At 43.5% G+C, this 26,679-nt stretch overlaps 1 protein-coding gene across 1 annotated transcript in view; it reads left to right on the forward strand.

Annotated features, from left to right (window-relative positions):
- The window catches only part of TMEM163 (transmembrane protein 163), a 310,556-nt gene that overhangs the window by 108,745 nt on the left and 175,132 nt on the right, over positions 1–26,679 (forward strand). The window contains exon 3 of the mRNA XM_088472398.1: positions 6,257–6,300. Within this exon, the coding sequence (XP_088328524.1) occupies positions 6,257–6,300 (44 nt within the window). The remainder of the gene's footprint in view (positions 1–6,256; positions 6,301–26,679) is intronic.

A 26,679-nucleotide genomic window follows, 5' to 3' on the forward strand; every position in this document is an offset into this window, starting at 1 on the left:
TTGAGCTGGATTTTAGCTAGTAACTGTGCCCTACAAGAATAAAATAGGATCAGTGGGAGATGGACCAATAGGGAGATAATTTAGGGTATATAAGGAAGTAGTATAAGGTGATTAACACACACCTTGAAAAAGGCTCTGTATGAGCAGAAACGCATTGGTGAGAAGGAGCTGCATTGAGAACTACCAGGAATAAGGGCTAGAGGACGCATCACTGCTATTTAGACACCAGGGGGTCCACATGAACCCATCCCGGGAAGTGACTGTTTATATCCCTGTACATGATATTTTGGGTGTGAATTGTCCTACACCCCTATATATCTGGTACGCAGCCATTTTTATGTGTTTTATGGATGTTTTTAAGTTTTGAATAAACTGTACTTCACTATATACTACTTCTAAATTTCTTTGAGGAATTTTGGCATATTTACTGGTTGAATCGTTTGAAAAGGAACAGCATAGGAATCTATTCCAAAGATACTTTCTCATTTATTAACTTTTCCTGAGTCTGACTTGTACTCCAGAGGAGCGCGGGAACTGCAAGTACTGTACTTATTGTGATTTATAGGGTGTAAGTGGCCACCCAAGCACTTCCTGCAGCACCATTGGATTGGTGCGCTTATTTTAATATATAATATTTGTTTGCATTTAGAAAAAGTCTGAGGAGACAAATTGGGCCCAATGACAAAATTAGAGGTAAATGGTTAGTTTTCAAAAATGATTCCAGGGAATTAGATTGTAAAACTTAACTCCTTCACCTCTGGGGATCTTTTTTCTCTGTGCCCAGCCTATTTTGGCACCTTTTGAGCTGGTAACATATCAATTTCAATTATTTTTTATACCTTGATTTTTACAAAAGAATTTTAAGTTTTAGTTTGCTAAAGAATTTATTAAAGGTCAGTTTTGACTCTAAATCCAAACCAACGAAACCGACCATTATGGTTATTGGATTGCTATAAAAAATATGACTATTTATCATCCATTGGGTTTCAGTCTAAATAGAAACCTGACATCGATTTCAGTTGGTTTTTGTAGCTCTAAATGCTGTTGGTTTTGATCTTTTAGTTAATAGCCAATGGCAAATACTGTAGAACAGTATGATCTGTGCAGACTTCGATACTGTAGAGTAAAGAAAGGGTTCAATTAAAAAAAAAAATTGCGTGGGGTTCCCTCCAAAATAAATAACTAGCTACGGACCGCTCAGGTCGGGCTGGTATGGGAAAATAGGTACACAAAATGGCATGGGGTTCTCCCTATTTTCCAATAACCAAGACTAGCCGGCAGGGGTGTATTAAGAGAGCAGGGGGCCTGTGTTCATTCCCCGTCCGGGGCTCCCTTCTCACTGCGGGTGGCAGTTCACTGACAAAGCAGTAGGCTCTGGGCACTAGTCTGTAGTACCTAGAGTCTACTGCGCATGCAGGGTGTGCGGTGTGGGCCTCCCCTGGACCCAGGGGTCAGTGTGCACCGCACACCCTGCACCCATTATAGATACGCCCATGCCAACTGGGGAGTTAGTGTCATAGCAGGGACACACACAGCATGGGAACCCCTTGCCATGACACTAACCAGCCCCAAACTGGTCAGCCCAGGGCTGAAATTCTTCACAAATTGGGGACCCCAAAAATGAAATGAGGTCCCCCATCCTGAGGAACTACCAGCCCTGGGCTGAAAGTTTACAAACCGACCATTAGTAAATCTGCATTTTCTCATCTTCTAAGAAAAATTGATTGTTGGTCCAATGTTCTAAAGTTGGGTTTTTGGTCGATTTTCCGTCAGTTTTAACTTTACAGTAGTAAATGGTCTGTTTGTAAAACCGACAGAAAAACGACCAAAAACCCAAAACTGACCTTTAGTAAATAAACCTCTTACACTCAAAGGAACACTAATCTCAAAATGTTATTTTATTTGTGTTGTTGGAGTGTTTTTATGGTCTTCCATTGGGTAAAGACTTTTCTGTGAGAAATAGTGAGTCTAATTTACAGTGTGCGGTCCTTGTTGGCACGTTTGATTTTCATTGATGCATCTAAACTTTTGCTATCATGCATTGGTCTGCTAAGTCAAAATGTACCATTGATGGAGGAGCACAAGTTGACACCAGCTGATGGCCACAGTTTGGTGAAAAGTGTATATAAAGTAGGGTAGGTGCATTTTTTTTAAAGTAAATCACTATGGTGGGCTATAAGAAGCAGCTTAATAATTACCTTTTTTCCTTGGTTTGTTTCTTCAAACTGTTATAAATGATTGCTAATTCTACAGATCTTCCACTGTGTCAAGTGACTACCATGGCAGCCACAGTCACATGGCACATAATTTATTAGCAGAGATGCTTTGGAACACCCGTCGGACCTCTGTGTCACCCACCCATCCATGTCCCCCTTTGCCATCACATGACATGCTGTGAGTATGATTGCCTATGTTTGTGGATGAAAGCCTGACTTACTTTCCCTTAGATATATTTTGAAAGGGAAATAATAATTTTATGAGGATAGGTAAGAAAAATTATCCATGTTTAAAAAGGCACTATGCTGCATATTAATCAAATAGGTCCAAAAAGACTAATGTTTTATGGCAGCTCATTTTGGCGATAGAATTTTTTTTGTCACATTTAACAAAAAACACTTAACAAAAGACAACTGAGCAATGTCATTTTGTCAGCAAGTCCCTTACTGGTTCACACATGTGCACTGCACTAGAAATCTGGTCTAGACTTGCCATGTACAGATTCAATAAAAAAAATGTAAAAAAATAAATACAATTGTTTGAAAGAAATAAAGTATATGGTGTTTTTTCTAAGAAGGAAAATGCTTTGTTTTTGTATTAAAGTATTTTTCCTATCGTGACTGTCCTGAGATAGTGATAGCGAATTGAGGACAGCGACGTTACTTGTAGTTCCGGCTCTCTGGTGTTGCATTATTTTGCCATCATGTCACACTGAGTTATATATTTTTCAGTAATAAAAATAAATCTCGGACCCATTGCTCTGGAAGATGATCTATTGGTTCATATTAAATGTGTAATGAAGATGGTGTACTTGGGGGCTTAGAGCTCTACTTTTGGGCTGCGGGTAAGGTCTAGTATTTTTATTTATACAGCAGAGAAGAAATAATGCAACCGATGTCTGTATTGTGAATGACCTTTCACAGTGAGATGATAAATGCTGGGGCTCTAGAGAGAGCATGTCATTCCTCACCTGCCAGCAGAACATCTCCTATGCACCACAATATATCTGTATAAATGTCACTGGCAGAGGTATGACACATACCACAGGGATGTCACAGACTGCAGACAGGGTCCCCTCTCTGGAGGGAGCACATGTGATAGAGGGTTGGGTACTACATCCCATGATAGATATACTGTAGCAGCATATGATGGTCATACTCTAGTCTGCAATATAGAGAGATCCTAAACTAATTTATTCATACTTTATGTTGCCTTTACACGCTCACAACACAGAACATAGAACATTACACTGTCAAAGTAATTATGCTATCTATCTATCTATCTATCTATCTATCTATCTATCTATCTATCTACGGGGCTAAATCAGGGGGTACAGACGCTATTAATGTTCTCTGAATATCAGTGTAGGTATTGTAGTAAAAGATTAAAATCACATCTTCTTTATTATTTATCTTTTAAGACATAGAAAAAATCGATGTTTCAGTCCACATCGGGACCGTCTTCAGGACATACACACATAGGTCTCTCCACAACCACAAATATTAACATTTACGTCAAAAGCAAAATATGAATCTTCCCTGTTCCAAACTGCACTTGCACCTAGTAGGTAGTTATTATCTCATCTGACATAGGGCCTGATTCAGAGCCGCTTGTAAGCGGCCGCTCGTTCGTTCTGACCGATGTTCGCACATCTGCGCATGCGTACGGATTGTAATACGCAGGCGCGAACCAGTCAGTGTGGCCGAAAATCGTTTGTTCGCTATATAGCGAATGCCTGCTATTTTGAGTGACAGATGGAGGCGTATGTGGGTGGTAACAGGGGAAGGTGCTTGAAAATGGGGGTGTGGAATTAGATCGCAGGCGTGCTTAAAGGTCAAAACGGGCGTTTTAAGGGAGTGTATAATTAATGCAGCAGCGTCATTGACCACGTCACTTGTTTTTTTTTTACCCCGAACTGATCGCAAAATAGCGGTTGAAAATACCTGCCACAAGAATAGCGAGCAGTTCATACGCTGTTCGATGTGCTCGATTAATCTAATAAATAGCGGACATGACGTAGGATGCGAGCGACCAGGGGGCGTATTTTTCAAAAATACAACCGCAAGTTTTGCTCGCTCGTTCAGACTTAGAGGCGTGAACAGACCGCAATTAGCGAACGGTTCATTTGAATAGCCACCCCTTGTTTTAGAACGAATGACCGCAAATAGCGAGCGGCTCTGAATGAGGGCCATACTCAGCACTGGAGTAATTGCCTATGGCCAGGCATGGAGAGAACAATATACTGGTGTCTTGTGAGGACTGTCAAGTAGAAAAGGATAAAAGGGAATTAGCCTATTAAGTCTTCTGCCTTATGGGGCTAGTCGGTCTCCTTTGGTTAGTGCTCAGGACATGTGTAGACTTGATGTACAGATAGAGGAAATAGGAAACTAGGGGTCTATTTACTAAGCCTTGGATGGAGATAAAGTGAACGGAGATAAAGTACCAGCCAATCAGCTCCTCACTGCCATGTCACGGGCTGTGTTTGAAAAATAACAGGAGCTGGTTGGTTAGTACTTTATCTCAGTCCACTTTATCTCCATCTAAGGCTTAGCAAATAGACTCCACATGTATCATTATCAAGCAGGTCTGGACATTACTGGCAGGACAGCAAGGTACCAAATCAGAAGACACTGGTGAGGTCAATTCCAAAATGGAAGTCAGCAGAGCCGTAACTAGACATCATGGTGCCCAGTGACAGAAAAATCATTGGCAGCCCCCCTCCCCTATTTTTCAAATAGGGACATAAGACGCGAATCCGAAAAAAAGCCATAGCCTCATGGGCAAGGGCCAGGGAAGAGATAGGAGAGGCCAGGAGATGCTAGGGATAAAATAAGAGGAAGCTACAAATGAGAATGATAATAAACAGAAAATTGACAGGCCCAAACAGCGCCCCCTGCCCTCCAGTGTCCTGTGCGATGGCACAGGTCGCACTACCCTCATTACGGCCCTGGAAGACAGCACTGGCAGAAAGTAAAAAGGTCAAGAGAAGCAGAGGTCAGCAACATAACAAAATATATCACAGAACAAACACAGACAACAAATAATTGGACAAAAAACAAAAGCCGGGCTGAGTTAATTAGACGCAAGGGCATGGATTTTCAGCATTAGAACTTGTCTGGTCCTAAGAAGCAGCAGCAGCAGCAGCAGCAGCAGCAAATAGACCTGTGACATAATTTTCTTTTACAAGAATTCCAATACAGGGTCAAAATGACATTTAGGATGAAAGCATTCTGCTATGTAACGACTCTGAATAATAAAATGTCTCTAAGGCTGCAGCCTTCAGTCCTTTCTATATTCCTGACAATAAAGAAAGGTTACCCACACGTCTCCATAGCATCTCTATCTCCACAGGCAGCGTATATTTGTTCTATCCCGGCAAGGTGTTATAACATTCCCTGTCATAATTATGAAGAACTGTGCGGCTCTGCTCAGACACATCAAAGAAGTTCTGCAATTAGACGTTTTACAGTCTGTCCTGTCTTGAAGGTGTAGAAAAGGTTTATATTAATACATTTCTCTTGGGAGCAGCTCAGCGGGTTTCTGCATTGCCTCCAATGGCACAGTCTCTTTTATCATCAGAGCTGGAAACAGGTTCTTTCATTCTTTATTTTCCTGCAGCACATACATGTAAAATATAGCTCTGTCAGTGTGCAACATGAAGCACCGAATGATTGTCATTCAGATCAGTGCAGCCGTGTGGGTAAATGTAAATGTAATTATGGGGATATTGCTGTTGTATATTGATTCAATAGAAATGGCAAAATCATCTGAGGGGCTTGTTCCTGCTAAGGAGATTTCAGTATAAGGAATGTGACTATACTATAGCCAGAAAGTAATAAGTAGATAATAGCAAACTAATGTGCAAACAGAGGCATAGCTAGGCATCTGTGAGACCCACAGTAAAATTCTGTAAAGGCCCCCAATGGACATGATGTAGACAATTTCTTCCCTCCTATTTAACACTGAATCAACAAATGACATTTATTATCACTTCTGCTTTACATATAGTAATACCATGTATATCTCTATCTCTTTGCAGCTGTTTCTGTTATGAGATACAGTGCTTCATCATTTGGATTTGCAGTAAGTAGTGTTCAATGTATGTGGTTATCTACAGTTTATTATATGTTATGTGTTATTACTACCAGGCATCCCCCTCGCCAGCTATTCGCATATAGGCCCTGATTCAGAGCCGGACGCTCTGACCAGAGCGCTCGCTCTGAATCAGGGCCCTCCTCCATTAATATGGAGCGTCCTCCTGGACGCTCGTATAGCTGTGGGTCACCACCCACAGCATATACGAGCGTGCAACAAGATGGTCGCGATGGTCAAGACCATCGCGACCGTCGGACTTGCGAGTGAAACCCTGTGGTCGGGTTTCTCAACCACAAGCCCTGGAGTGATTTTGGCTCTATCATGGGAACGCCTCCGTCTGGCAGGCACGCCCCCGGCACGCCCACCAAAGGGGGCGTGCTGTCAATCAACATCGACAGCACGCCCCCTTTGGTGCGAGACCCGGAGCGATGGAAAGTCCTTCGCTCGCCGGGTCTCGTGCATGCGCATGACGGAGCTCCCTCCGTCGTGCGCATGCGCAGTGGGGACCATCGAGCCACTTGTGAGTGTACTGCCGCTCGCGAGTGGGTCTGAATGACCCCCATAGTGCAATTGGGGAACTGAATATGTTTATGTAATTACTAGTCCGGGATGTGATCAAGCTTGTTTCAAGTGAAAATTAAAAGAAATTGAAAGCCCCATACTGATTGGTTGATATAAATTAATGTAGGCATATTTTTACGCACAACATTTTGTAAATACATTCACGTTTCATGCTGTATGTCTGTGACTGGGGACATTAATTTCTATAAAAAGCTGAATTTTACTTTTCCTTTTGGTCCTATGTATCAGAAGAATGCAGATTGGCATGTATTTCTAGTTGATCCATAAATAACTATCCACCATTACTGAAAGCATAGGGTACAGATATCACAAAAATCAAATGATTAACATTCCAGGTGATGTATTAACCCTAGGTAAATGTACAGTATGTTCTGATAGTCTGATACTATACTAGAATACAGTTATCTGCTGGGGATATTTTATTATGAGCTAGACACTAGTCTGGTTGCATTCTTTCCTATTTTTTCACACATTGCCTACATATTTGATACATACTAATTTATTCACTTTATCTTCAAAGAGTCAAAAGATAAAGTTTACCTGGAAATACTGAACTCATTATTTTATTATTTGCTTTTTTGTTAAAAAATAAATAAAATAAACAAAACTGGAAAACCATATCAGAATGCAGAGGAAAATTTGATTTTATTTTAAATAGATGATTAAATATTGGGGAAATAAAATAAAGTTCAATCAAGGAGCAAAGGTGTACAGGGTAGAGAGGACAGTTGAATGTTTAAAATGTGAAATATGAGTAAAGTGCTCAGGGTAGAATACTAGAGTATGAATTTGATATTTAAGTTTCAATCAACTGAAATAGTAACAGTGCCTCAAACTTTCATAGTAAAATATAAGATTACTCCACCTTGACTTTGGAAATGAAGTATATTAAATCTGTCAATGTAATTACACTGGCTCAGTAAACTCCCACACCACCCTCTTTTGTACACAACATGCTTGCTGCCATGGAGCATATGATAGGAAAGATTTGGAAGAAGTAGGCCACTTGCCAGTCATCCCCAACCCCCTGGGTACTGTATAAAACAGATGGGGGATAATTAATTACATTGATATGTACCAAACCAGCACAACCACAAAAAAACATGAAATACATTCAATGGTGTTTCTGGAGAAGGCCTGTGTGCAGTCTTCATCCCGGGCCCCCTCCTTTCAGTCCGGCGGCCAGCAGCACACTGAGCGCAGCGCCGCACTGATAGACTCTGGGCACCCTGGCCATTTTCCCTGTGTTTTCCATATCCATACTGTGCATGCGCAAAACGCCGGGAAAATGGCCACAGCGGCCACTTGTTTATTACAGCACTGACACCAACGCCGACGTGGGACTCCAGAGTTGTAAGTATAACATGGGTGTGTGGTGTGGGCCCCCCTGGACCAAGGGGCCCATGTGCACTGCCCACCCTGCCCCTCAATACATTTCCTAACACCTTTTCCTTGTAATTTTGCCCCCCCCCACCTTCTAATTCATCAACCCTGGCAGAGTCCCATTTCCTCATTCATTATCCCCTTTAATTCTTTACCCTTACAGTACCTCCACACCTCCCCATCATCCCCCTTCCTTGTTATTCATCACCACCCCTCTCCTTTAACTACCGCCTACTATCACTTACTATCCCCCACAATCTCCATAATCCCCCAGCATCTCTTACCTTACACAGAGGAACAGTTGAGCTGGAAGTCCATCCCTACAACAGATAACAGGGTAATGCAGGGCTCGGGAAGGTAAATGATACAACTTGGGTGCGTGTCACCATAGTCATGAGGTTACCGCAGCGCTGCAGTCCCAGCCTATCCATGATGGGAAGCAGCGGCTTCAGCATCACACTACTGGATACTGGGTGGGGAATCGTGTTTCTCTGTCCACCTGTAAGATAAGAATAGAGCTGGGAGATGGAGAGGTTTGGGGGGAGGATGATGATGGAATATAATGAAGAGTTTTGGTAGGGTTACAATAAATGACAGCGGTGGAGGGTTTTGACGAGGGATGTGGGGAAGGGGGGTTGAGGGATTTTGTGGGGGATGATAACAACAAGGGTGGTGATAAATAACAGGCCTGACAATGAATGTGGATTGTGGGTGACAGATGAATAACAGGGATGAATGGTAATGAAGGTGAGGGGTGTAGATGTATTGCAGGGATGATAATTAATGCAGTGGTTCTTAACCAGGGGTATCTGTTCTCCCTGGGGGTACAAAATATTGAAACTGGGAGTACGAGTTGTGCCATCCCACATGGATTCATACTGTCATTTTTAATTATACAGTGTATGTTCAATACTTGTTCCATTCCAACAACAGAAGAGTCACTAGTAATGTGTTGTGTACTGCGTAATATGGTTGAAGTATATAGTTCTGCATTTTAATATGAATAAAATTAACATGTTATTATTGTATAATAATTTATATTCTTTACTTTGGAAATGGGGCAAGGTTGTCTACCCTCATAGATTCTGATGGGGACTCTTGGATCAATGCAAAGTCTAGGTGGATATCCCGGATTCCATTAACCCATTGCAAATCCAGACTGCACATGTGTGAGCCTGGACTAGGGCCGTAACTAGGGTTGTGTGAGCGATGCCACCGCACAGATTGCAGGGGTTTGTGGGTGCCATCGTCGCTGCCCCACAGTCCCTGCATCTGGCTAGCAGGATGCCATTCCAGTGTCACTGCTGCAGCTCCACCAGAGCGTCCACTGGACACTCCAGATATGCACCCTGCAGCATTTACAGCACCATGGAGAATCCTGAGGATGCCCACGCAGTGCTGCTGTTCTGCTGGTCCCTGGTGGCCCTGCTCTCTTGGCATGACGTTATGGTGAGGAGAGATAGTTAAAAATATGAGGGGATGGGGTAGTAGAAGTGGAGGAGTCATGAGGAAAAGGAATAGTGTAAAACAGGACATGGAGGAGTAGGGAAGAGTAGGAACTGATGCAAGTCTGCAAAGGGAAAAACAGGAGGAGAGGGCAGGTGGAGGTAGCAATGAGCCAGCCAGATATCAGGAATGGGGAGTAGATCAGCCCCCTGCCCTGAATTTCTGGGTGCTTTAAGCCTATGTATCTTGCCCTGAGCCAATAGCAAAGCATGGGGCTCAACTCCACTGACATGTGCAGAACATTTAATACCCGGCTAATTGCTTGCCCCCACTTGCCCATGCCAGTTGACAAGCTACACATTGTGATTCTGAGCCAGACAGATCTCAAACGGTGAGGTGTAGCATACAGCACATTTACAGGTGTGATTTACATATTTGATGGTGTCTCTGTGCTATTCTGAGTTGACTGGTACTTAGGGGTCTATTTACTAAGCAGTGTTAGGAGACAGAGTGAAAAAGTAATAAGGTGCCAGCGAATCAGCTCCTAACTGCCACCTCACAGGCTGTGTTTGAAAAATGACAGTTGGGAGCTGATTGGCTGGCACCTTATCACTTTTCACTCTGTCTCCTAACATTGCTTAGTAAATAGACCCCTGTCTTTCCATAAAGTGTCCATTTCAGGATGAAAACTGCATACCTCCCAACATGACCCTCTCCAGGAGGGACACAATGATCTGGTCCTGGATTTCCCTGGTAAGAGGCGGGGCTGCAGCGCATTCCAAAATTCAAATAGGGGAGCCACACCAACTGCCATTTCAACAGCTGCCAAACATCACTGGCTGGGACTCCCTGGCAGTTGGTGTGACTCCCTTATTTGAATTTTGAACTGTTCTGCAGCCCCACCTGTGGAGCTGTCACCAATCATAAATTACCAGGGAAGTCCAGGACCAGAGCATTGTATCCCTCTTTTAGAGGGTCATGTTGGGACGTATGAAACTGTGTGACAACAATGTGATTGCACTGAACTGTTCAGACTTGTAGGAGTGTTGTGGATGTCATGGGCGTGTATAGTAGTATGATTTTCGTGCAATCTGTGCATATGTACGGTGAATGGAAGCCTGTTTCTAACGCCTAGCATGTAGCTGGTACAAGTGCTGATACTATGATAACGGTTGCGGCAGTTGGCGTGAAATCAGTGGGTAGCCCGGCTTCCCACTTGCAGTCACACAGATGTTCACATTAGCTGTACAGAATCTCGCATTAGCATAATGTAGCAAATCGGGCTTCCTGCACACAGTTATCTAGCACAATCTATAAAATGACAGTTAGAAGCTGATTGGTTTCTATGGACAATCTCTCCCCTTTATCTCTCTACAAGGCTTGATACATCTCCCCTTATATACCTGTGAACCTATCAGAAGGTGTTACAAACAGCCACATAAATATATTTTATTTGTGTGTCATATACTGAATTTACATGTATAAGGATAAATAAATATATACACCCCATGGGTGGAGCTATAGACGCCCCTTGGGAGGAGCATGTCTTACCCCCTAGGAGCTGCTGTAATCTTCAACAATTCATTTTCAATAGTGGGCAACTTTGTAATAGGGAGAATGGGTGACTTTTCCTTTTTATATACTGTATGTTCATTTAATTATGTTTTGTAGGTTGTACATTGAGGTTGGGTTTGATGCTTTTTTATTTTTTTTTCTAATATTGTATTTTGGGATGGCAGGGGTAACCTCCCATGAGACATGTCCTATGGACCTATTTACGTCATTATGGAAACTGAAGGGGTACAAACACTTAAAAAAAGCCTAAAAACCCACTTGATTATTGAGTGGATTGTGGAGGGTGAATGAATAATGGGTGTTTGCTGATGAATGGAGATGAATAACATGGCTGATAATGAATGTATATTGAGGAAGGAGGATGTTTACAGGGGTGGGGGTGATGAAGAGGAGGGGAGATGTATAATAAAGTTGATAATGAATGAGTAGATTGTGTGGGGTGGACAAATGACAGGGCTGGGGGATGAATGACAAGGCTGATAATGCTGTAGGTAAGTATTGGTTCACCAGAATTATATTGCAAAATAATCATTCAAATAGGTAATTGCTGTTTATTAAAAAAAGTGTGCTACATAGAATAAATTATGTTTAAGTGTATAGTGAACGCTCATCCAGAGCCATAACTAAACTTTTTGGTGCCCTGTGCCAGAAAGAGCTTTGGCCCCCCCCATTTTTCAAATAGGGACATACACCCAAAAAAGGGCCTTGGCCTCATGGGGAAGGGCCAGGGAAGAGATAGGGGAGGCCAGGAAATGCTGGGGATGGAATAAGAGGAAACTACAAGTGAGAATGATAATAAACAGAAAATTGACAGGCCAGAACAATGCCCCCTGCCCTGCGGTGCCCCGTGCCATGGCACTGGCCGCACTACCCTAGTTACGGCCCTGCCCTCATCAGTACATATGCTGGGGGATTCTGCAATCTCAAGTCCAACACTAAGGGGTACATTTACTAAAGTTTGATTTTACTTTCGATTTGATGTTTGATTTAGCTCACCTCAAATTTAATCAAATCGAATGTACAAATCCCTCATTTACTAAAATGTGATTTTTAGTTTGATTTTCAAATCGAATTAGATTTTGGTCGATTTTGAACAGTGATTTTCTGTTCAGTTTTGCATGTTCATGTACAAATTGCAAATCCCACTTCAAAACTAACTTCAGCCCTGACTGAATAGAACTGCTTCATGCTTTCATTTTCAGCATGAGCAGTTCGTTTTGACACAGATACATGCATAATCAGTAAGATGCATGCATGTATCTTACTGTAAAAAGCTTAGAAAGAGTTAATTATTTTTTTTAATTACGTGAAGTCCCCCGTAAAACAGAACCAGCCCTGGACTTTTCATAGCCAGTACTGGTTGTGTAAGTACAGGGAAAAAATTGCGTAGGGTATCCCTATACTTAGCAGAACCAGCACTGGGCTCTGATCTGATCCTGGTTCTGGAATTACAGGGGGAAAAATGCGTAGGTTTCCCCTGTAATTTCCACAACCAGCACCGGACCCTTTCTAGCGGGGGGTAATGTCACTGCCAGGAAAATCCGATCACCGAGTTCCCCAGCCAAAACATTACCCTTGATCACTAGTCAGCCCAGGCTAGGGATCCCTGTGGAGTTGGGGACCCCCCAATGGAGTCCCCTTCTCCAGGGCACCTCATGCCAAGACTGATAGCCCGGGGCTATCCCCGCCATCCCTGAGCAGTGGATGGAGGGTTGATAGTGTAAGTGTAGTGTAAATAAAGATAAGTGTAAACATTGTCTTTATGGTAGAACTGCAGGTCCCAGCAAGCCTCCAGAGCATGCTGGTACTTGGAGACCCACAAGTACCAGCATGCGGGGCACTAAGGGCCCGCTCTTTCCTGTAGTTCACATGTAATGAAATGTTTAAATAAACACAATACACACACACTGTGTGACCATATAGCTTTAATACATACATACACACACACTCACACATACTCACCTACATTACTTTGACTGGTCCCCTTCTCCCTGTAGGCATCTATGGTCTTCGTAAAATAAAAAAATGAGAAACGCGATCCACGAACTAGGTAACGACCACGATGGTTGTTACCTCCCGAATGAAGAGCTCAGGCGTGGCTTCTACCTTTGTAGAGCCGTATATGAGTGTTCATTCGCTAAGAGAGGTCAGCCCCCACCTCTCTCAGCCAATGAATGGTTCATGATACATGCACTGATGTATGCATGTATCTGTTTCAATCCGACCTGCTCATGCTAAAATCGAAAACATAAAGCAGGTCTATTCATTTGGTGATTTGAAGTTCGATTTGAAGATCGATTTCAAATCGAATAATAGTAAATAAGGGATTTGTGTGTTAGTCTAAGTAAAAGTACCAATGTTTTTTTGATGTTTGATTTTGATTGTGATTTAAGTGAAATTCGGTTTTATGTTTCATTTTACATTAGATTTTGCCTTTAGTAAATCTCCAAATGCAAAATCGAATGAAAATCGAATGAAAATCAAATATGAAATCACACTAAAATCAAAATCGAACCTTTGTAAATATACCCCTAAAGGTCATTTACAAACTGCAAGTTCAGGTCGGCAATGCTTTTTCAAGTTAGCAAGTGATCCTAGGGAGAGTGTTTCCGCTTAATGATCTTTGGAAACACATCTGCAAAATCAATCTGTGCCTAGTTATGTGGGCAAGTGGATGCTCCAGACAATGTGCTCGGAAACAGTAAATAAATACATCACAACTTCCCTTTATTTATTTGAATGCTTATATTTTTCTCCTGATTTAGGTGTATATCTTAGATGAATCATTAGAAGGAGAGGACATCTGCATTGTCTTTATTACATGCAGCACCTTTGTGTGTTTGAAGCTTGTCATAATCTTGGTCAAAATGTGCTTTCCAGGCAGAAATTTAACTGCAAGGTGCAAAAAGCATCCCCTTAGGTAAGCGATCCCCCTAGTCCACAGAGTTGGGGAAAATGTTAGATTTTTTTGCAGGAATAAAAACATCTGTGGTAATTGCATCCTACCATTAATGCATCTCACTTAATTTCTACAAAAGCAGATGACAATGAACATTTTCACCTGCAATTGTAGAAATCAAGTTATCAGGCCATTCATCATGGAGGTAAAGCAGAAGACATCACAGATATCTCCTACTTACCTTCCTCTTGCGGAATGGCCCACTGTCCCCATACACTAGTGTCACAGATATCTCCTACTTACCTTCCTCTTGCGGAATGGCCCACTGTCCCCATACACTAGTGTCACAGATATCTCCTACTTACCTTCCTCTTGCGGAATGGCCCGCTGTCCCCAAACTTTCAATAATAGAGACATAGGGCCTGATTCAGCAGAGTACGCAGTTGTTATTGCAGCTGCTAACATGGTAGCAGCTACAATAGCACTAATATGGTAATACAGGCATCATTCCTCCTGCATACATTACTGATCCAAGTTGCATTGTACAATGCAACATCGTATCATATGTGCGTTCATCGGCTGGGTAAGTGACCCAAGGGGTCATGCAAGCTGGCCGCGCAGATTCACCAAAGAGGCCAGGAAATCTCTATCAGCCAACAGAGACCCTGGCCTTGTCACTACCCCCCAATGGCAGTTTTGGGAAATGGAGGCCTTTGCAGTCCCCACACCGAAACAGCAGCAGATTGTCAACTATTGACAGTCTGCTGCAGACCCATACTGCATATGCACAGTACAGGTCCGGCACATGCGCAGATTCCTGACCATTGGGAATCTGCATGATATCTTCTCCTGTGTCCTCTGCTGAATTAGGCCCACAGTCTGCCAGGTAAGGCACCCACAGCTAGTTTTATTTTGCTGGTGGTAATTAACAGGAACATAAAATTACAATGCAAATAAATACTATGCCAGCCTAGCTCTATCAAAACATTAGACAAGATTATCTGTAACGTATGGAGGGAACCAGCACCCAGCCCACAAAATGAAAACAACAACAAGCAAGTTTCCCCAATTTACAGATCAGCGACCACTCTCTGGTTTGCATTCCCTAATTCTCCACCAGCCTGTGTATGACCAGTAAGCATGGGGGCTCCATCACTCCCATGTATTCACTACAGGGACCTTTAAATGTGAAAAAGGGAATCGGTCACACATCTGTAGTTTGTGAAAGGATTCTTTCTATCTTGATAGACTGCTTAAATGTGGAAGTGGCTTGGGTGGGTCCATGTGTATTACGTGTAGTGTAATCTCTGCAAGAGGTAAGTATAATGGAATGAGACAAAGAAATAGTAAACACTATTCAAACACATTGCGCCTGATTCTGAACTAGGAATAAAGCAAGAAAGCATGTAACAGTGGGCCTGATTCAGAGATCTATGATGGCGGGTGACTGCGCGTGCTCATGTCCCGTTCAGCGCATGTGGGGATTTTTTTAATTGTCTAATTTTTTTTTTTAAACTATTCAAAGAATGGAAAAAAATGGTCTTGCAAAATACAGAAACATCAAAGCCCCAGTAAACAGTAATATATGCTGCCTGTCAAACCACATAATCTTGGCAAAACCCATACCCTTATGTTGTGTATTCATAGTTTAACAAACCAAGTACTTCAGCAATAAGGACTGCCACTTTTGTGTCTAAAATACTTCATTTGTTTGGGAACCCACAAAAGAAAACATCTTGGCGGATTGGTTAAACAAAGCTACCAATGGACTTAAGGTGGCTAACAATGTTGTTACTCATTGTCAGAGTTGGAAGATGTCATAATCCTCATCATCATCCTCATCACTGTTGTTAGTATGATTATCACACAATATTACCTTATCGCTACTGGAATCCACCATTACAGATGTCCTTGTTTGTTGTTGTTTGTGTCAAAGGTCTTCCTCATATAATTTGTAGTTCATTTTGATGAACATCAGTTTTTCCACATTTTTTGGAAGTAGCCTCCTACACTCACAGGGTTCCAGGCTGTGCTAAACACCCTTTCAGAGTACACACTGGAGAGTGGGCAGCTTATGTACTGTACACATAACTAGTTTATACAAGGGGTTCCAATTTGCCTTTTCCTCCCATTATTTAAAGAAACTGTGTGAGATGCTAATTTGTACATTATTAAGTAATCTTCAACCATTCTATTGATGCTCACTTTATCATATTGATTCATGGTAGATGTGTCAATAATTGTGGGCAATTTTTTTATTCCTGGCTTCATGTCATAATGTGCTTCACTCTGGTGCACGGAGTTAACTCATCATGATCACCAGTAAGTCACTTGGAAAAGTCAGTTTTTTCATGGCAGCAGCATTTGCAGGATAAACTGAAGCACGAGATCTTGTTGTCTCATGTTCCACTTAAGCTGACAACTTGATTGCAATGAGCACTTTGCATCTCTTAAGATCTGTGTCAGCAAGAAAGAAATACATTACATAGGACTTAAATCTAGAATCAAGCATGGTTGACAAAATGTAGTGATCCCATTGCAAGATGTTGAAAAACCTTGAGTCTTGGCAAAGTAAATAAAGAACTTGATCTACAAGGCCAACAAACTTAGCAGAATCGCTTAGTTTCATCTCCTCCTTTAGCTTCTCTAACTGCTTTTCCAGTAGTTTAATTAAGGGTATGACGTGATTCACGCTGGCAGTGTCTGAACTCACTTCATTAACTATAATGTCAAATGGTTTCAGTAGCTTGCATAAAACTGAGACTATTCTCCAGTATGTTGCAGTGAAGTGGTAATTTGCCCCCACTCCCTATGTCATGGTGTGATGTGTATGTTTGGATAGCCTGTTGCTGTTCCTTTAGTCGCTGAAGCATATAAAGGGTGGAATTCCACCTAGTTTCTACCTATTGCATCAGTTGGTTAATGATACTGTTCTTGTAATTGTAGATAGATATCCTTGTTAAAAAGCAAGTGCAACAGAAGTTCACATTAACAATCATATACAACAGCCTGTTTGCAGCACTGGATTGCAGGTGCTATTTGGTCAGCCTGACAAACAAACATACAGTAGTCCTATTACAGTGCACTGGATTGCAGTTGCTAGTTTGTCTGTCTGAGAAACAAACACTCTTACACAGTGAAAAGGTGTGTGCAATCACCCTTTCTGCCTACTCCATCTACCTACTAAAGCTCTCTCTAATTAATGGCGTCCGATCAATGGCATATCTATCATGGGTGTGCAGGGTGGGCCCTGCACCCAGGACCAACCACTGGGCCTTGTGTGTTGTGTGCCAATTTGTTAGTGATGTATTCAGTAAAATGGTACCACACAGCAGCTGGCAAAGACTCTGGCCCAGTGCCAGTCTTTGCTTCCTTCTGTGCATGTGCCATCTTTCCAAATTCATCACTGGTAAGATGGTGCAGCAGGAGAACGCATAGAAGGCTGGGGCACAGCATGGAAGGCAAGAAGCATATTTCATCAGGTACGGGAGGCCCGCATCATGGTGGCTGAACACAACCCCCAAAGTTCTTAATATACCCCTGTTTCCTAATGGCATCTTTTTGAAGAGCAACTACAACCCATACACTCTCTATACACTCTCCTGTGTAAAATGGCACCTGATCACTATTATATGCACTCCAAAATACGCAAGATCAGATATTTCTCCCTCCGAAGTTCGGCTGTATGACATCGGGCAATGAGTTCCGGTGCAGTGTATAGCTACCACCTTTCAATAGTTTTGGTGGTGCTTTCAGAAGAGCTGCTGGTGTGCAAGTGGCTTCCCTCTTTGTTCGTGCCACTGACTGTTGTGTCCTGTGTGGGGGACCGAATGCTGCCAGCTGGTGGAACAGTGGGGTGTCCGCTTGTGTCACCAATGCGTTTTGTATCTCAATACTTTATCAAGGATCTTTGATAAAGTATTGAGATATGAAACGCGTTGTAGACACAAGCGGACCTCCCACTGATCCACCAGATGGCCACCTTCGGACCACCACACATGACACAGCGGTCAGCAGCCCGAACAAAGAGAGAAGCAACTCGCACACCAGCAGCTCGGCTGCTTATATCTGTGATTGCATTTATTACTTGGCTTTTATTTGCACATATTATTTATTTACCAGCGATCGTCTATTATTACTAATTACATTAATTTACTTTGATTGAGCAGCTCATACATTTTGTGCAGTACTACAATTTGTTTTTATCTGTTTGAACAACAAATGGCCCACCTGGACCGGTGGTGCCACTAACCAAAGTAGAGTAGTATCAGCCTAACCCATGTATTGAAAGGGAGAGCACCTCAAGATCTAAAGGAAGATAGCGTCTGCTACCGTTCTTTCCCGCCACGGATAAAGTCGACAACCAAAGTAACAAAAGCAAAAGAAGGGTGGGTGGGAAATTTCACAGCTGAAGAGTTTGATACCAAAATGGCCACTACTCTATAGGCTCAAAATGGTCTTGAAAATCGTCCTCTGCACAACATCTATATGCTGACCTCTCCTAAGCACCACCTACCAAAAGCCTCACATATTGTAAACCTTGCCTGACCAGGAGCAGCCACCTACAGACTTGGGGTTTAATTTTGTACATGTATATAAAATGCATTCCATCCCTCTTATTACCCAAAGTGATATTAGTATAAAACTGTGGCCCTGATTCAGAGCCGGACGCTCTTTCAGAGCGCTCGCTCTGAATCAGGGAGTTCTTTTTTTTTTTGGAGCCGGCCTCCTGGCCACTCGCTAAGCTGTGGGTGACCACCCACAGCTTTTGCGAGCAGCAAGGTGATGGTTGCGACCATCGCGACCATCGGGCTTGCGACGAGACCCTTGTAGTAGGGTCTCGTTCCCGCAAGCCCCAGTGAGCTTCCTGCTCTAATAGAGCAGGAAGCTCAACTACTGACATCATGAGTGATGTCAGTAGGGCCCCCCTCAAACGGCAGGTGTTCCTTTGGGAACACCTCCGTTTTGGCCAGCCACCCACCCTCCCCGCCTACAAAACAGGGCGAGCTGTCGATCAACATCGACAGCCGCCCCGTTTTGTTGCGAGCCCCTTGGAGCGAGTAATTTCTCCGGGGCTCACACATGCGCAGTGCACACGCGACGCGTGTGCACTGCCCAGCCATCGACCCGCTTGCGAGCGCATAGCGCTTGCGAGCGGGTCTGAGTCAGGCCCTGTGTTCTACTAACTGGAGTCACTTCACCTGTATATGGCCTTTCAATGTCAAACACCCACAATGACCTGATATGGTCTAGTGCACAAACCAGGGGTATCTGAGTGACAATGGATTGCTGATTTATTAAAAAAGCCATATAAATTATTCAGAACTGTGATTTTGAATGCAGTTATAAGTAATCCCTTGTGTAATTTATAACGTGTTTTGGACAACAGCCAACTGCAATATTCACCAGAGCTACTTAAATAACTAAATAAACTGTGATTGCTGCTTTCTGTGCCACAAAAGGACTATTTTAAACATATCCAATGATTTTTATTATTTGTGATTACCAATTGTCTTCTTTTCCCATGGAGAATTGTTAAAACTTTATTTTCCTTTGTGTGCATATTTTGAGAGATGAAATTTAAGGCAACAAACAATTTAGGCTTTTTCATATTTTGGTAATTTTTTGTCATATTTACATTATTTTGGTTTTTATGGACACATTTTCAAAACTGTAAATGAATAAATCATACATTTATAGTCAGGCTCTCTTTGCCTCTGTTTATTGGTGCTTGGAGAAAAGGGGTGCTTACATTTGACTCCATCTGTATGATCTATGCCATTATACCTACAGCCTGTCACCATTGCTGTTTCTAAACATTAAGAGCTATGCCCATGGTTAGCTCTCATTATAAAGGAACATGTATTTTTTTCTAATAAATAATTCACTAAACTGGATTATATTTTACTATTGTGAATATATAGCTTTAAGGGTAATGTTACTTGCAAAATGCTCCTGTGGAGCTGTTAAACTGTCAAGTGAGAAGAACTCAAAATCAAAATAAATCATTATACCTTCCAACTTTGTAGAAGCCAAAATGGGGCATTGCCTTAAAGAAGGGGGCTTGACCCCATGGGAGATGCTGTACCCAAGATCCAGGGGGCATGCCCAGTGCTCCTGGCTCTGTTCTCGGTTTGTGAATAGAAGGATTATATAACAAGTATATAAAAAATCAGGCGCTGGCAGGGGTTGTTTGACCGAGCAGCTGTAAAGAGGGAATAGTCAGTCCCCAAAAGCAGAACTAGTAGAATATAATATAACAGCACTAATACTGTTAAAAAAATAAAATAATATTTGACATATAATAAGCAATATAATATACACACGCAATTAATATGATACAACAACCTTAATAAGGCATCAGAATATAATCATATTGAGGCTTCAGAATAAAATCATTTGAGGTCAGTGTCTTCTGTATATTTTAAGTCTCTGGGTATTTGGGTATAAGCTTGTGCTGGAAACGTATAAGAACAGTTCCAGAAAATACTCTTGCTTAAATAGTAAAGGAGAAAGAAAGTGTTGTCTTGAAGATGTCGCACTCCATTGTACAATTTAATTCAGAAGCTAAAATTTAACTTTTATTGGGTATCCTTTATGAAAAAGCCAAAAAAGTTAATTTGGAACAATTTAGGATATAGCCAGCGAAATTTGTTAAAAATATATAGAGAATATCTAGGTAAGAATAAAGAGTGCTAAAAGTAGAAATAAATAAATAAATAAAATTAAATAAATAGGTTATAATCCAGTTGTCATAAGTATTACCGGCTCTGTGGTTGTAGATTTCTGAGGATCCAATTAGCGATGGTCCAAAACAACAGAGGTATCCAACACAGCACAAGGTGGTATCCCAATTCCACAGTTGTATCACCGGAAGAATCAGTAATAGAAACAATGTCCAAATTGAACAGCAGAGCTCCCAGTAATTATGTCTCCTGACCCAGATAGGTGCGTTTCGCTGCAAATTTGAAGCTTTATCATGATAGAGCTGCAAATTCACAAATTTGGTAATTGGATCCTCTGAAATCTACAACCACAGAGCCAGTAATACTTATACCAACGGCATTATTGCCTATTTAGGCAAGAAGTACTTTCTTGAACTATCCTTATACTTTTCTATCACAAGCTTATACCAAAATACCCAGAAACTTACACTATGATCTCAATTATGTTCTTATTCTGAAGCCTCAATATGATTATATTCTATTCACTGCTTGTTCTGCTAAGCCTCCCACCCCCTCCATCCCAGTTATTAGTTAAGGTAGCCCAAGGTAATTACAGATAGGTCCATATATATTTGGACACAATTTTCATAATTTGGGCTCTGTTCTCCACCACAATGGATTTAAAATTAAACAACAGAGTTGCAATTGAAGTGTACACTTACAGGCTTAATTCAAGGGGTTGAACAAATATATGTAACACTCCATTAAGTATGGACTCAAAGGAATTCACCCTGGAAGTACCACTGGTTTTCTACAGCCGAATCTGATTGCTCTTTATCCAGTAGAGCAGTGTTTCCCAACCTCGGTTCTCAAGGCACTCTAACAGTGCAGGTTTTAGTGATATCCATGCTTAAGCACAGATGGCTAAATCAAAATAACTGCAGTACTAATTAAGACCCATGTGCTCAAGTATGGCTATCCTTAAAACCTGGACTGTTAGCGTGCCTTGAGGACCGTGTTTGGGAACCCCTGCAGTAGAGGCTTAACCTTGGACAGGGAAGAATCTTTACCTAGGCAGAGAGGTGAGGATTTCCCTTTCTCATATACTGTAAATGACACATCCAGTACGACAAGAATCTATTTTTATTTCTTAGGAATGAACTGCCATTAGTCATATGGTAATGGTGATAGTCTTTAATACAAGTCACTCCATGCAGGAATAACATTTATTACAAAACATATCACATTCCAAATATATTTTTATAATAAGCAGTGTCACTAGGAACACATGACAGATTGAAACTTAGGGGGTCATTCAGACCCACTCGCGAGCAGCAGTACGCTCGCAAGTGGGTCGATGTTCCCCACTGCGCATGCGCACGACGGAAGGAGCTCCGTCGTGCGCATGCGCGAGACCCGGCGAGCGACGGGCTTTCCATCGCTCGGGGTCTCGCACCAAAGGGGGCGTGCTGTCGATGTTGATTGACAGCACGCCCCCTTTGGTGGGCGTGCCGGGGGCGTGCCTGCCAGACGGAGGCGTTCCCATGGGAACGCCTACCGGCTGAAGCCGGCCCCACTGACGTCACTAGTGATGTCAGTGGGAGTGATTTTGGCTCTGATAGAGCCAAAATCACTCCTGGGCTTGCGGCTGGGAAACCCGACCACAGGGTTTCCCTCGCAAGACCGATGGTCGAGATGGTCAAGACCATCGCGACCAACTTTTAGAACGCTCGTATATGCTGTGGGTGGTGACCCACAGCTATACGAGCGTCCAGGAGGACGCTCCATTTTAATGGAGGAGGGCCCTGATTCAGAGCGAGCACTCTGGTCAGAGCGTCCGGCTCTGAATCAGGGCCTTAGTTGTCTTATATTACAATATATCACTAAATTCTAAGTATTGTGGTCCTTTTGCCTAATTATGGTTACCTTAGCACTTAGTACTGTATATTGTAGTTAACAATGCAATTTGCAGATATCATATAAATGTCCAACAATATATTTACAGAATGGGCTTTCTCTCACTTAAATGAATAGGTATTTATGTTGCAGCTGTGTTGGTGCACTTCATACTCTGGCGTGATTACAGCTACGTGGAATGGCTCCACTGTTCCAGAAGGACACTGAGGGACTGATTCTGCAAGGATCATAATTGTAAAGCTGCACACAGGCAGCTTTGCAATTGCGACCCTTGCAGATATGGTAATGCAGCAGGAGGCATCATACTTTTGACCAACGCAGCATCGGATAATCCGCGTAACATCGGCTGGCTGCGGTGACCCATGGGGTCGCCAAACCGGCCACCGCAGTTTAGAGGAAGAGGTCAGGAAATCTCCGTCTGCCAACGGAGATCCTGGCTTCTTCCCTCCCCTGCAACGGCGGTGACATGCCTCCATTTCGGGAATAGGAGGGCATCGCAGCTCCCTTCCCGCCCACAAACCCCAGCAGACTGTCAATCACTGACAATCTGCTGCCAGTCTGCGAACGACTAGCGTGCGCTGCTGAATCAGGCCCTTAGTAGGTAGCAAAAGTTCTGAGTTTTGTAAACCACTCTGCCTTACTTATTGCTGAACTAAACTCTGCACATTAGTGTTGTAAACAAAGCCCCTATCTTTTCCTCAACACCCTTAAGCGAGCACTTTCCTTTAATATGAATTAACCACTTAAATTACAATTTGTTCTTCTAAAAACTGCTCCAGAATTGCTTTTTTTTATGAGTGAATTAGGTGAGGAAAACATATTTCAACTTACCAAAAATGATTTTGTTAAAAAAAAAAAGATTTTTTTAAAAGATCTGTAATAAAAAATAATTTTTTTCAAACATCGAAACCACCATCGACTTTCAATTTGACACCAGTTTCAGGCACCAGGCACACTAAGGGGGTGAGGGGGAGGTTAATTTACTTTTTCCCAGCGGCTGCTAATCTTTGCAGCCGCTGGGTGGGGAGTCCTGCTTTGCAGCCAATCAGCAGTGATTGGCAGCACAGCAGACACAGGGGGAGAGGATACAGGCAAGCAGAGGGACCGGAAGGTCTAGGGGCATTTCTAGAGAGGAGGTGGCCCGTGTGCAGTCTCCGACACGGGCCCCTTCCTCTCTGTCCGGCGGCTGGCAGCACACTGAGCTGTGCTTGGCCAGCGCCGGAGTTATAGACTCTGGGCACTATAGTGCGCCCAGAGTCTATAGAGTATGCGCAGGTCACCGGGAAAATGGCAGCGGTGGCCAATTTCCCTGTACTGCGCATGAACAAACGATCGGAAAATGGCCGCGGCGGCCATTTACCAGTCGTTTTTACAGCGTCGGACCCTGCTCCGATGTGGGACTCTGGAGAGGTAAGTAATACTATAGCTGCGCCCATTATAGATACGCCTCTGGTAAGGTCCCTCTAAGAGCAGCCACTGCGGGAAGATTCTCTTCACAGCAGATAAAGAACTGCCTGGTGTGGTCGGAAAATTGTGACCATGCCAGGTAAGTGGTTAAGGAGAATAATGTCATTCTGTTTAGAGGAGTTCCTATGATAAAAGCTGGTTGTATATTGATGCTGACTCTGAGGTAAAAGCAGTCTATCTCTGCAGTGAATGCTGGCTGAATATTGATGCTGACTCAGGTAAAAGCAGTCTTTGTAATACACACTCGCTCTGCAGTGAAGACTGGTTGAATATTGAAACTGACTCTAGGTAAAAGCAGTGTCTATAATACACGGTAGCTCTGCAGTGAAGTCTAGCTTAATATTGATAAAGGTCACCGGCAAACAATAATACAATCACCCATCTCTCTGGCAACTTACAGTAGACAACCAGCTACCTTACTCTAGTTCCCTGCCAGGTACCGCAAGTGCCACTATGCCATAGCTAACGACTGTCACTAGATTCATTCAATGCGTTTCCTCCTGGAGGTCAATGCCGGTATCCCTGCCACCTGTAGGATCAAAGTGCTCAGTTCACAGTCCTCCACAAGGGCTGCCGATGCTCAGGGTCCACATCAGCCGTAACCTGATGCTCCGCCTCTTGCTTTCACTAAACTGCCATCTCCACTCCTCTGCACTGACTCAATGCCTCAGGAACAGCTACTCTGCTCTCTCACACCACTGCCTGTCAGCTCCTTTAAAAAGTAGCCAATGCGTGCATCCTCCGCACAACAGCAACTCATATCCTGAAGTCTGGAACTCATGGACATTACCAAATGCTGGGTTTCCTCCTTTGTTACGCTTTGCCAGGCCTTTACTGCAGCTGTCTTTAGTTGTTTGTTTGTGGGTCTTTATGCCTTTAGTTTTGTCTTCAGCAAGTGAAATGCATGCTCAAAAGGGTTGAGATCACTGGGTACACACTGACAGATATCCATCGGCTGTGCAGCACAGCCGACACGATATGTCTGTGAATTACGTCGTTCACAGACATATCGCTTGCACACCCTGGCCGACGGGCACAAGATATATTGGCCGATCAATTGATCTGGCAATATATCTGCCAGTGTGTACCCAGCTATAGTCCTGGATTTTGTGACACCTGCTATCTCTCTCATGGATTTGTTTTTGCAGCCTAAGGATGGCCTGATTTAAGGTGGGTACAGAGGGCCTGATTCAGACCCACTTGCGAGCACTGAGCGCTCGCAAGCGGGTCGATGTTGGCCCAGTGTGCATGCGCACGAGGGAGCCGGCTCTGTCGTGCGCATGTGCAAGACCCGGATGGCGACGGGCAAGCCGTTGCTATGGGTCTCGCTACAAAGGGGGCCTGCTGTCGATGGTGACAGCATGCCCCCTTTGGTGGGCGTGCTGGGGGTGTGGCTGGCCAGACGGAGGCGTTCCCATGGGAACGCCTACCATCTGGGGCCGGCCCCACTGACATCACAAGTGATGTCAGTGGGAGCACTCCAGGGCTTGCGGCAGACGAGACCCTACCACAAGGGCCTCGTCGCAAGCCCGATGGTCGCGATGGTCTTGACCATCACGACCATCTTTTTGGCCGCTCGCTATAGCAGTGGGTGGTAACCCACAGCTATGCGATCGGCCAGGAGGCCGCTCTAAAATTCAGAGGGACGTCCCTGATTCAGAGCGAGCGCTCTGTCAGAGCGTCAGGCTCTGAATCAGGGCCAGACTGCACAGATATACAGTATCTGCAGATTGAGTGATATGCAGATATAGCTACAGATGATGGTCATTCATACACACTGAAAGACCATCATCTGCTTAAGGCCAGGGAGCGTGTCCCTTCCCCTCCCCGCGGCCTCTGCTGCATGTGTACTAGAGATGAGCAGGTCTGGTTCTCAGAGAACCGGACCGACCCCAACTTGCTGATCCGAGCCGGGATCGAAGATCCAAGCTCGGGTTTTCCCGCCTGACTCGGATCCCATAACATCATCCTTCCGCTGTCGGATTATCGCGGGTTTTGGAATCTCTAAAGGTCCCCAGTCATCGTTCCCATTTCACTCCGCCTGTGGAGAGTGTAGTGAACAAACGTGCTGTGTCTATCCAGGGGTGCTGTGTCCTCCAGGGGTGCTTTGTCTGTCCATCAAGGGGGTTCTGTGTCCTCCAGGGGTACTCTGTCGGTCTAGGGCTGCTCTGTCCGTCCATCAAGGGGCTGCTCTGTCCTCCAGGAGTGCTCTGTCCATCTAGGTGTGCTCTGTCCATCCATCGAAATGCTGCTGTGTCCTCCAGGAGTGCTCTGTCCATTTAGGGGTGCTTTGTCTATCCATCAAGGTGCTGCTGTGTCCTGCAGGGATGCTCTGTCGGTCTAGGGGTGCTCTGTCCATCCATCAAAGGGCTGCTGTGTCCTCAAGGGGTGCTCTGTTCGTCCAAGGGTGCCCAGTGTAAAAAAAATAAAACC

This window comes from Taudactylus pleione, unplaced genomic scaffold (assembly GCF_031769625.1).
Source record: "Taudactylus pleione unplaced genomic scaffold, aTauple2 ptg000122l, whole genome shotgun sequence".
In the NCBI taxonomy this organism is placed as follows: domain Eukaryota; kingdom Metazoa; phylum Chordata; class Amphibia; order Anura; family Myobatrachidae; genus Taudactylus; species Taudactylus pleione.